At 48.8% G+C, this 12,726-nt stretch overlaps 1 protein-coding gene across 1 annotated transcript; it reads right to left on the bottom strand.

Annotated features, from left to right (window-relative positions):
- Positions 1 to 5,087: 5,087 nt before the first annotated feature.
- Positions 5,088 to 5,987, bottom strand: LOC112184580 (protein NYNRIN-like). Its single transcript, XM_024322839.1, has one exon. It carries the CDS (start codon positions 5,985 to 5,987, stop codon positions 5,088 to 5,090), a length of 900 nt encoding a protein of 299 aa, XP_024178607.1.
- Positions 5,988 to 12,726: the final 6,739 nt, after the last annotated feature.

The raw sequence follows: 12,726 nt of genomic DNA, 5'->3' as shown, positions 1-12,726 counted from the left end.
GATCCCAATAAGGTTTCGTTTCCTTATGGATCACGGAATGGGCGAAGCTATACCCCAAACCCGAGTAGGCTTATTTTTGGGCCGCAGGTATCGGCCCACTGGATCAAATCCACCAAAGGATCTTGCCAAAAATACTTTTGGGCTCAAACATTGCCCCCCAGGCCCATGAAGATGTAACTGATTGAAGGGGACTAAAACGACGCACTGATCGCTCGAAACGATGTCATTAATGAAGGTTGCGTCCTTTCGCTTGCGAAACACCTTTCTGTCGTATCGTTTCCCCCACAAAATTCCTTATTTAAACCAGCGGCCGCATAAAACCCATCACATCAGAAACCCTTTCAGTCTCCTAAACCCCAAAAACCCACTTTCTTCCGACATCTCCTTCGCAGAACCCATAAATGGCTCCCCCAAAGAAGATAACCATCGATCAAGAAGAAGAACTGAACGAAAAGGTTGCCCAAACTTGGGGAACCAGTATCGGTGCCTGCATTCATCTCCACACCTCCATCCATAGGCCCTTGCTCCTCCAATTCCCAAATAATCACACCGGACTGGGGCCAGCGCCGCAAGACTCTATTCCGGCCGACTCTATTGCTTTCTACGGCCTGCCCGCTAGTCGGCCCATTCCAGTCCTCCGAAGGACTCCTAGAGATTTCGTAGTTGGGGTGCCCAGAATCATCAAGCCAAAATAGGGCACTGGCCGTCCTCCATCAGCCCGGCAGAACTTTCTTGGTATCGTGAAGCACGGGCGCGAGATCTGGCTCGATGGAACGCAGCAAGTATCACCCATACTATCGATCTCTGTTTTCGTCTTCGGCGCAGTGGCAATAGTTCGCCACTCGCTGCCTTTCTTTGTTTCTGGAATACCGCCACAAACACTTTTGACTTTAGATTCGGTCAAATGAGTATCAACTTGCTGGATATTCATGCCATCATTGGCTTATCCATCGATGGTGAGCCTTATTTACATGGTCAATTCGACTCTGTCACCTTCACCTCGACCATGGCCCAACATGGTTGCAGCGCTCACAGTGGCTCCTATCCACGATGGTTGTCATATTACAGCCGGGAGCACAATGCGACCGGCGGAATCGCTTTCTTGGACTATTGGCTCTGTAAATTCATCTTCTGCACTTCCTCTTGCAAGCCCACTGGTACTTGGACTCTTCTGGCGATGACCCTCTACAACGGCCGCAGTGTTGGGCTTGGGCAACCGGTGCTAGGAGCCCTTTATCGTACTTTGTATCAGGCCACTATGCATCCCTTTGAGACTAGCATATCTGGCCCCTTTTGGATCTTGGACTTCTGAATCCAGACTTATTTTCCATTCTTCCGTCGCGATGACATCCCGCTGCTTCCGCCGGCCGACCAACTCTTGGGTCAATGGTTCAGCCGCGAGGAAAGGTACTCATCTCCTCCCTACTCCAAATGCTTTACCTATCTGTACCTCCTGGATGAGATGCCATACTGCGATATAATATTGGGTAGAAGATTCCCAACTCCGCTTGAAAACGGATTCCTCCCTAGCTCTTCTCGCTACAGCGATCGCGCGATCTTGGCTTTAGTCGCGCGATCTCCTGTTCAGATATTAGGATCGCTGCCGAAGAAGTTAGTCATGACCTTTACGCTCCTAACCACTTCGCTAGCCAATTCGACCTTGTCCAATTAGTGCCATTTCCTATGTACGATGCCTGGAACTATAACACATCTTGGAGTAGATTTGGGCCCCCTTCCGGGCCTTTGCCGACACAAAGTATGCTCGCGCTGGTTGATCTTCCCAATTGGGCTAAGGTCATCAACGCCGTGGACGGGACTGAGGAAGGATACAAAGAATGGTGGGAAGAAGTTTCCGTCAATTGCTGGACTCAGCGGGATGACGAACTCTTTGCGGTCATCTTCGGAGAATTGAAAAACCCCTATGCTGCCGACATGGAAATGCTCGCTCGCTTTTCTGAAGATGCTGCACGATCCCTGCCTCCTCCGGCAAGACAACCGGTGCGAGCCCCACGTCAGGCCCAGGCTGGTATCGTAATTCGCGAGCCCCCTTCCGAGGTAAGTACTTTAGTTTATATTTCATCCCTTCCTTCACTCCTCCCATTTTACTCACTCTTTGCTGCGTTAGGGAAATGTGCCACCTTCTGGCAGTCGCGTAGTCAGTGCTTTCCCAGCCACTGGCCAGTCTGGAAAGCAGAAAACGGCGATCGCGGAGCCTGAGGTTGAAGATTCTTCTTCCGATGATGATAATCCGCAGACGGTAAGAACCCTTTGTTTTTAGAATCATGCTTTCTCCCTGAGCTAAGTCTAATCCTTTGATTCTGGCAGGTTGCCGCTGCCTTGGCTCGCAAGCGCAGTCGCTCGAACCCTCGTACTGACCAATGGGAAGAGGACGAACCAATCGCTGATCGACTGGTACGAAATGGGCAACCCACATTAGCATTTACTCCCCATTTCGTCCAATTCCTATAATTGTCCTCACTCGCAGGTTCATCGCCGGTCCTCCAGACAAGTTGGGGAAGGCTCTTTAGTCGCTGGTGAAGGGACATCTGCCTCGCAGGCCCAAGTGCCCACGGATTCTGATAATCCTCCACCTTCTGCCAGCATCGCGAGTGACGTATAATTGGTCTCAATCCCAGTGCAGGTCATAGACGACAGCTCACCTGAACTGGAAGAAAGAACCACTCCTTCGAACGCATCGCCTGAGGAACTGATCGCCGCACATCCCCTAGGACAGATAGCACTTGGCCCAATTCCCGGAGAAGCGGCTCAAGAGCTTGTACCAATAACAATCCTTCACCAGCCTCCGGCCGCAGAGGTACATTCTCTTAACAAGCATAATGCCTTGATCCTTATTTTATTTTCTGTGCACTCTAATGATTCCTCCTTAACCACAGAATCTTGGTCCTGTCGAGGAAGCGTTCATCGCTGCAGAAGTACTTGGCACCAATCCTGCTAGCCCAGCCGATGAAGATATGGTGAACCAGGAGCCTACCCCCCATGCTCCTGAAGCGGGAGAAGGGATGAATGCCGAACCGGAGCTGGAAGCGGCTCCTGTTATGGTGCCTCATCAAGCTCATGCCACTGCTGCTGCCCCAGATCCACTGCCTGAGTCCCCTTCCAGACTGGAAAGGCTAACCCGCGTACTTGAAGTGGCCCCTCCCGAAGTTATAGACGAGGCCAGAGATGGGCTCCAACGCCTTCTGAGCCCCGACATCCTACTGCCTGGCGCATCCGCCAGAGCTCTAGAGTACTTGATGGTTCTTCGTCGCGAGCGAACTATCACCGAGAACGAGTTCAGCGAGATATACAAACTGCTACAGAATCTTCCCCAACGGATTAATGAAAGAGCGGTCGCGACTGCGCAAGCCAGGCAAGCTCAGGTCCACTATCGGGGCCTCGCACAACAAACGGATACCTCTCGCGACTTCTTAGGAGATAGGGCTATCCTCGTTAGAGACTTGCGGATCACTCAAAATCATCTTCGGACCCAAATCCAGGAACTTCAATCCCAATTGACTGCGGTGACGACCCGGATTGAGCATGAGGAACCCTTGCTAGAGCAACCCCTAGCGGCCTTTGAAGCATTGTCTAAAAACCTAGCTTAAGCTTGCGAAGCGGCCCGACAAGTGGAGCGAGCTGCTGCAGATGCCAGTGTCCACTTGGACGAACATTTACTGCGTCTGACCCATGAGGGCCGAAAACTTTAGGCCTCCTATATTAGGCCCCTTTTTTTTTGTATGAACAATATTATTATTAACAAGTCAAATATTTAGCCCACTTTGTTTGGCCCAAATATCACTTCAAATTCTTGTAGTTTATCACCTCTTTATTGACATCGAAACTGTTGAAAGGATTATTCCCAATTGGGCGGTTACCTCCTTGGAGACTGCCCTGCTTCCCACGCGTTTTCAACTTCCTTCATTTCCGAGATTCAAGCATTCAATTCCATTGATATTCTTATTGATGGTGTTGAAAGTACTTCAACTGCCCCTCACGCGGTTGAAATTACTGCGACTGGAACTATAAATACTTGTACTTGGGGAAAGTATGAAGCCAAGCCACCATGTCTTTTCCATAGATAACTTCGCAAGCCTTGCTGCTCTTCCTTTAGTTTCTAAAATCTTCTTCCCATGATCTCACCCTTAGCCACAAATTCATAGGCTTCATGGCTTAATCTCAAGACCTGGGTAGGCCTCATGGCCTAATCTCAGGTCCAGTGGCATGTCTTTGGCCTCTGGAAATCTGGATGAAATTCGCCGGTTTCAGTTAGGCCGAAGAACACGCCACGCTCCTAACATTGCGGAACCAGATTCTAAGCGATCCGTCTCCTCCGATTGTCCGCGTGGAGCAGGAGGGGGAGAGGCGGAAGGCCAATTTGAGGCCGACCTCTCTTCTTCCGCGGTCTACCTCCGGGGTCCGACTACGAGACTTATGTTTTTCCCCTGGAGGTAGATGTGGTTGTGAGTCGCGCTCGCTCTAGAGACCATCTCCATCCCGGAGTATAGTCACCTGGAAGGGGTATAATGGATTATTCCCTTCCTTCTTCCTCCGGTACAAACGATAGCAGCTGCGACTCAGATCGGAGGAGGATGTGGGTGAAGAGAAGAAGAGCACCAACAGTACTGCCCACATCCTCCTTGCCGCAACCAGATCCAGAAACTTCTAAAATCTGTGTCTCTTTCTCTTACGATTTTCAAAGCCACATTTGGCCTTATAATTGCGAATGTAACCATGTTGGTTTGTTTTTGTACTGACTTTGGCCGCAAAGCCACTTTATGCATGAATGCACAATGCAAACAAAAATTGTTAGCCTGAATAAAGCCTCATGTATAGGCTGTCATGTACATTCTTAACACAATTTGTCAAGGATAAACACGTATGAAAAAAAAAAAAAACTTAAAATTGGATAAATAAATTGCATATGGCCTCACCTAAGGCCTGAATATATATAGCGTTGCCCCCCTAATGTTCATAGGTGAAGCAAATACACGAGTCGGAGGCCACAAGAAAAAGGCCTGAATATATATATATATATATATATATATATATATATATATATATATAGAGTTGATGCGAGCCGATGAAGATTATGTGTGCCCCTCTGTCTGGGAAGAAGGTTGATCAAGTGGATCTTCAAACTCCCACACACTAGGGTAGTATTTCTTCAGAAACCGACCATTGATGGGGTTGCGATGGATATCGCCATCCAAGTCTTTGAGGTGAAAAGCTCCACGTTCCATGATACTGTGAACGACAAAGGGTCCCTCCCATCGCGGAGTCCACTTACCGCGGCCGGTTACTTTCTCACCAAAGGGTAAAACAGCTTTCCAAACAAGATCTCCTTCTTTGTAACTACGACCACGCGTCCTCTTATCATAGGCACCGGCGATGCGCTGTTTCTCCATTACCAAATTATCCAAAGCCGTTAAGCGCTGCTCGCTCAAATCTTCATGTTCTTGCCACATCGCCTGGACGTAATCTTCACTGATCAAGTGATGCTGCTCTTGGACGCGTAAGGAATGAACGTTGATTTCTAGGGGTAAAACAGCATCATGGCCAAACATGAGTGCATAAGGTGTCGTAGCGGTGGGATTCCTCTTGGACATGCGATAAGCCCAGAGTGTCTCACACAAAGTATCGTGCCACTGTCGAGAGTTTTCCACCAGCATTTTCTTTAACAGGGTAATAATAATTTTGTTGCTAGCTTCCGCTTGACCGTTGGACTGAGCATAATATAGGGTGCTATGGATGAACTGGATGCCAAAATCGTTGACAAGTTGCTCGACAGGACCTCTTATGAATGCTGCCCCTCGGTCTGAAACGAGCACCTCGGGGATACCAAACCTGCAGATAATGTTATGAAAAATGAACTGGCGGATGGTGGCACCGGAGGCCTCCTTCAAAGGTTCGGCTTCGACCCACTTGGTGAAGAAGTCAGTAGCCACAATGATGAACTTATATTGGAGAGAAGAATGGGGGTGAATCATCCCAATCAAGTCCAATTCCCAGCCTCGCCAGGCCAAGGCTTAATTATAGGCTGCATGGGAATGTTAGGGACATGCTGGACTGGACCATGTGCTTGACAGTCTTGACACCCTTTGGCGAATGCAATGCAATCCTTTAAGATGCTGGGCCAATAATAACCGTGTCTCCTAATGAGCCAGCCATCTTAGGTCCCGCTTGATGGGCTCTGCATATCCCTGTGTGTGCTTCACGCATTAATCTTTTTGCTTCGCGGCCATAGACACATCGGAAGTCTATGCCATCTTCCCCACGTCGTCGCAGCTCATCACCCCTGAGGAAGTAGTTTAAGGCGAGAAACTGAATCTTCCTATCGGCTGTGGGGCCTGGTCGCTTGAGGTAATCGATCAGCGGGATGCGCCAATCAACATCAATAGGTTCTAGTACCGCGACAACTGGATCGTCAGGCAGATCAGGTCGCGCGAGCCATGAAGGTAGTGTGAGACGCTCGACTTTCAGAATACGCTCGCGAACCCCATACTTCAATGTAATGCCTGTGGCTAGTTAAGCGAGTTCATTGGCTGCGAAATTGCGCTCGCGAGGGATGTACTCCAAATCAGCGTCATCAAATTGATCCAAAAGCTCAATGGCGCGATTGAAATATGGTACGAGCAGCCAGCTTGCACATCTATATTTTTCTTGAAGCTGATTGATTACGAGCTGAGAGTCGTCGTGGATCTGAACGTCCCTCACTCCCAATTCCAGTAAGACTTCTAGCCTGATAATAAGAGCTTCATATTCTGCCTGGTTGTTCGTACACTTAAACTCCAGTTGGAAAGAATAGGAGAAACGGTCGCCCGCTGGATTTTCCAGAACAATCCCTGCCCCTGCTAATGTTTCAGTTCTTGAGCCATCAAAAAATAATATCCAGGGCTGTAAGGAGACTGTGGCTTGATACCATACTGAGTACTCCGGAAGGCACGCCAAATCTGGTCGAGTTGTAGTTGCGGTCGTTTTTTCTAACTCCTTCATTGTAGGTATATCCAACATAGGATGATGTGCCAGAAAGTCCGCGATGGCCTGTCTCTTTATAGCTTTTTGAGGTACATACTATAGCGAAAATTCAGAAAGGGCTAGTACCCATTTGCCACTGCGGCCTCTCAGAATAGGTCGCGACAACATGTATTTGACCAGGTCGGTTTGGGCGATGATGCAAGTAGTAAAGGATAACATGTAGTGCTGCAGCTTGCACGCTGAGAAGTACAAAGTAAGACACAGCTTTTCCATAGGAGTGTACCTTATCTCGCAATCCGTCAGTGTCCAGCTGAGGTAGAAAATAGCGTGCTCAATACCTCCCTCATCATCCTGAGCGAGTAGACTGGCAATGGAAGCTTCAGCTACTGAGATATATAACTTCAATGGAAATCCGGCCCTTGGAGGAACCAGCACTGGCGGGCTCGCCAGGTAGGTCTTAATTATGTCGAAAGCCTCTTGATGTTTAGGCTCCCATACAAACTCGTTCTGTCCCTGTAACTTCAGCAATGGCGAGAAGGGATGGATTTTACCAGCATAGTTAGAGATGAAGCGTCTCAGGAAATTGATCTAACCTAACAAACGCTGTAATTCCTTCTTCGTTCGCGGGGGAGACGCGTTGATGACTGCGCTCGCCATGTCTTCAGGGACTTCAATTCCTCGCTGATGAACAATGAATCCCAGAAAATCTCCTGCTTGAACCCCAAAAACGCATTTAGCGGGATTCATCTTGAGCTTGTGTCGTCGCATGCGCTCGAACACCTTTCTGAGATCTGGAATGTGGTCCCCTCTCTTCCAAGATTTCACCACTACGTTATTGATGTAAACCTCTAAAATCTTCCCTAGGATATCATGGAAGATTAGGTTCATGGCTCTCTGATATGTTACGCCCGCATTCTTCAGTCCAAATGGCATGACCACATATTCAAAAACACCCGCGAAACCGGGACAATGGAATGCGGTCTTATGTCTGTCTTCTTCAGCGACCGGAATTTGGTGATATCCTGCGATGCCATCCATGAAGAACAACAATTCATGTCATGCGATGACTTCTACTAACATATCCGCGACCAGCATGGGGTAAACATCTTTAGGTGTAGCGAGGTTAAGGTCTCTGTAATCTACGCAGACCCTCATCTTGCCATTCTTCTTTCGAACGGGCACTATATTAGATAACCACTGATTGTATTTGGCGACCTTGATAATGCCTGATTTATGCATCTTTTCGAATTCCTCCTTGACGAGGACTTGGGTTTCTGAATTCATTCTTCGCGGTTCTTGTTTCACGGGCCTCTTGTCAGGGAGTGTTGGTAGTTGATGGCAAACCAAGTCCGGTGACAGGCCGGGCATGTCTTTGTATTTCTCCATGAAGCAATCTTTGAATTCTAGTAACAGATCAGTGAGCCTCTATTTCTCACTAGGCTCTAGGTAAGTGCTGATAGCCACTTCCATAGGCTCGTCTACTGTTCCCAGGTTAACCTTTTTAGTAGGATCTCTGACTTTAGGAGGCATATGGTCTAGCGCTACCGGAGCAAGCTGAATATCTATTTCATCCGCTCGCTCCTGATCAGAAAGCTCTTCATTGACCACCTCCAAGGTCTCGATTCGATCGTAGGCCTCTTTTTCCACCAAGTATGATGACAATCGTTCGTATAGTGAGTGGAAGGCCTCTATTCCTTCCCCTGAGAGGTCGTAATCAATTAATCATTCAAGGGTTTGGGCACAGCGTGGCCAAGCCTCTCTAAGCCTTCTTTTGCGAGCGCAAGCCCCCACTGTGCCAATTCAGAGGCCGTCACCCCTGTGGGGCTGCCTTTATCATCGATGCCACTAACCTATAATGGAGTAATAGGCTCCAAATAGTACCTGGCATCTACATAATTCGCCGAGACTGGGAATGGACGAGGATTCGCTTTGATCACCTCCGCTGTATCTGTCTCCCTGTTCTACATAATTAATTCTTGATGAAGAGTTGACGGCACGCAGTAACTCCTGTGGATCCAGTCTCTGCCCAGAATAGTGATGTAGGCCTCATAGAAATCGGTTACAAAGAAAGCATAAACCCCCTCTGCTGGGCCAACCTTAATGCGTAAGAAAAGCAACCCTAAGGTCTTTGTTACTGTTCCCACAAAATTTTTGAGCGTGAGGAATGTAGACTGGATCCCGAGTAAGTGCATAGTCCTGGTAGTGACGACATTAACGGCGGCTCCGGTGTCAATCATGATCTTACTAACTTTGATACTGCCAACCTCTGTTGTGATATATAGTGGTCTCTTGTGTTGGACCATAGCTAGCGTCGGCTTGGAGAAGTTCATGAAGGGCCCTTTATTCTGAGCCTCCTCCGTCTCATAAAGGGCGGCTTCTTCCACCGGTGTCGTGGCTGCCGATGTGATCTGCAACGGCTGCGTATTCTCTTCTTCAGCTTCCACACAGTCCTGAGCAGCGACTGGTAGTGCATACCTCGCGGGGAGCACATAAACCATATTGCAAGAGGCGTCAGTCATATCTGTCTCCTCCATGTCGTCTTCCAGGTTAAGCTTGGGTTCCTCGACAGAGGTATCGATATGGAACTGCTTAGCCAAACAATCCACTAGTGATCCTTTTGTAAGGCCTTTGACCTCGCACTGCTCGTGTCCTTGAACCACGGAAGCCTGCTTAGGGGTTTCCGGTTTTGGTTCCCTTGTCATGCGCTCATCTGAGGCAGCGACGACTATACTTTGGACCTTCTTGGGTCTCCACTGTAAGGTATCGGTCGTCTTATCCTTGCCCCCCAATCTCTCAAAGACTAAAGACTTGGCTTCTGGTTCGTCGCGAAATAACTTGCGCCTGACATGTGGTCGCCGAGTTGGCGAGCTCTCCTTTCCCGCAATCGGAGGTGTTCTCGCCTCAGTAATCCTGCAAAAAACACTGGGCTTAGATGCCCCTGTTAGCGAACTCGCTTGTTTTCCAATATTGCGGGTAGCCATTAATGGTTTAGCAACTAGTGCCTCCATTTCTCTCTGATACAGCTCAGGTGACTTGACCAGTTGTGAAGGCTTAATCAGGCCCTGGTACAGAGCCTCTAGTGCGCGCTTAGCTTCCCCAAACCTGCGTTGTAATTTCCTCTTCTTGGAAGTGCTTATTTCCACAGCCTTTCCCTTTTCCCTGGTATACCATTTACCTTCCTTGATAGTGGTGGCTGATGCAGGTGGGATGTAAGGTTTGGTCAGTACGTCTTTGTGTTTGTTTGTGGCCTTCTCTTCTTGTTTCTGATCAACTGCAGCTGCCCTCATCTTCTTGAACAAATTGGAGTCCTTTGGGGATGGCGGTAACTCCATCTTTTCTTTCTCTCTTGGGCTAGAAGGCTGATAGTTCCGCGATGACGAAGCCCACTTGACTGGCGGTAGAGAGCCAAAGCGAAATGTTTGCTCGACTTCTTCATGCGATACTTGAATGCCGCACTCTTCTTTGCACTGCGAGCATAGGACCACGGGCGAGGCTTGACTGATTGATTTAGCTTTCTCCTTTGCAGGTGCTTCGTCCGCGGCTGACGTTTCACCTCGCTCCCTTGAGCTCAAATCCAAGGTCGGTTTCCTTTGCTTTTGCTTGGTCCAATTCACATCGACCATATTGATCCCAGTATCAGGGAAGGGGTCTAGGTCTACTAGTGCTGCCGCCGTGACTGGAGCTTCCACCTGCAAACTGCCATTATCAAGCCATACCTGAATTTGGTCTTTGAGTTTCACACAGTCCGTGGTGTTGTGATTCCACAAATTGTGAAACTTGCAGTACTTCTTCCCTTTCAGCTGTTCTGGTCGAGGAAAAGGCCCAAAATCGGTCTTTACCAGCGACCATTTAGTCTAGAATCTCATGCGCCTTATTGGCATCATATGTATATGTCGCGAACTCAGGTTTGGTGAAGGCCACCGATTTGACAGGTTCCTTGAAAATTTTCAGTTTCTTCAAGGCCGGATTCTTTCTCCCGGTTAACTCGTGGCAGCGACATCATTCTCCTCCTCCCCGTCGTCGTCTTGGACCACTTCTTCATTGTTGTGATGGTAGTAAGGGGTCATAGGTAGCCGGCTGGTAGCTCAGGGCCACTACGGTACGATGCTTCCCTGGTACGTATGTCCCTCTGGATGCATTCTTCCTTGCGTCTGTCTCTCTGAGGAGATGTTCGAAGCTACCCACTTCTGTGATGAGTTCTCCCATTGACTGGATCATGCTGCCATGTTGCTTCTTTCGTTGGCGAGGCTCCAAACCCTTGACCGCCAGCTTGACTAACTCTTTCTCAGGCAGGATGACGTTCAGCTTGGCTTTCTGAATTTGAAATCGCTGAAGATAGGCCACAGCAGATTCTGTAGGCTGTTGAGCCATCTAGGTGAGAGAAGCCAAGTCTACCTCAAGCTCGATAGTTCCGAAAGTTTCTCAGAAAAGCAATTCCATCGCGGGCCAATCCGCCACTATTCCTGGTCGAAGCTTGGAAAACCATCTAAAAGCAGCCCCTGAAAGAGAAGTACCAAAGATTCTGCATTTAAGGATATCGTCATTCTGGTATTGGCCACATTGTACCCTAAACCTGGCCAAATGGGTCACCGCATCCTCGGTGTCTTCCCCTGAAAAGGTAGAAAATATGATATTCTTATAGCCCTTGGGAAAAGGTGCAAGCATGATATGTGGTGGGAAAGGTCCCTCATAGACCCTATCTAGCTGGGCCCTAGGGTTAGCCAGTCTGATCATCTCCTAGCCTCTACCTCATCACGTCTTACATATTCTGGACTCGGAGGAGGGGGTGGTGTCGCCACAGTCTGGCGAGGAGCCTGCAAAGGTATTGCTTGGTTTACAGCCGCCGGACCCTCTCCTACATGTATAACACGAGTTGTAGCCTGTTGCTGAAGAGTCACTGCCGGCATAGGCGTCTCCTTTGACAAGGCTGTGATCTTAATCGGGTTGCCGGAGTGGTCAATCCCGTAATAACTTCCTGGCAGTTCCTGGTACACATTCTCTACACCATCGCTGTAGTACTGAATGAACGTAGCAGAGTTGGACGTAGTTCCCGCAACTTTCGAGGCCTGATGCTTCTGTTTAGTGGTCTGTCCGCTTGACGAGGTAGTCTTTTCCTTGCTGCCTCCGATAACCAAAGCTTGCTCTTTATTCTTCAGTGGTGTAGTAGCAACAGTAGCGGAGGGAGAAGCAGTGTTGCTGCTAGTCCTCTCCCGCTGATTTGGCGACACGTACTTGCCCGAACCAGATGGCTGGCCAAGAGAACCAAGGATAGCGCTAGGATCCCCTAAAGCCTTGTTCAACACTTCTCTCTCTTGGTTCAATTCAGCTCTTTGCATGGCTACCTCTGTTGCGAGGTTAGTACCATCCTTGCGAAGACCTGCCATATCTGACGCTGTCTGCTTACTTTGGTTCGTGATAGCCTCCATGATTTCTCTCTGACACTGATTCTGCTCGCTAGCGATACCTGCGGCATGAGCCCTTACTGCATTCTCTGATTGTACGATCTGTTGTCTAGTATCCTCTGCATGTCGGGTAATGCGCTGATATAGTTCGCGTATGAGCTGATCTGTCTTCGCGGTTTTCCTTTCAAAATCAGCGGCTATCTTCTTGCGATGATTTTCAATATTCTCCATGATGATCGCGAACCTTACCTCGGAGGTCGCTCCTTCTGGAATAGGCTTCGGAACGAAAGCCTCTCTTTCTCCACTCTCCACTCTCCACTGTAGTGGTGACAGTGGTGGGGATAACAGG

Source organism: Rosa chinensis, chromosome 2 (genome assembly GCF_002994745.2).
Source record: "Rosa chinensis cultivar Old Blush chromosome 2, RchiOBHm-V2, whole genome shotgun sequence".
NCBI lineage: Eukaryota > Viridiplantae > Streptophyta > Magnoliopsida > Rosales > Rosaceae > Rosa > Rosa chinensis.
The sequence above is the reverse complement of the archived record's forward strand: the minus strand, read 5'-3'. Positions and strand labels throughout refer to the sequence as shown.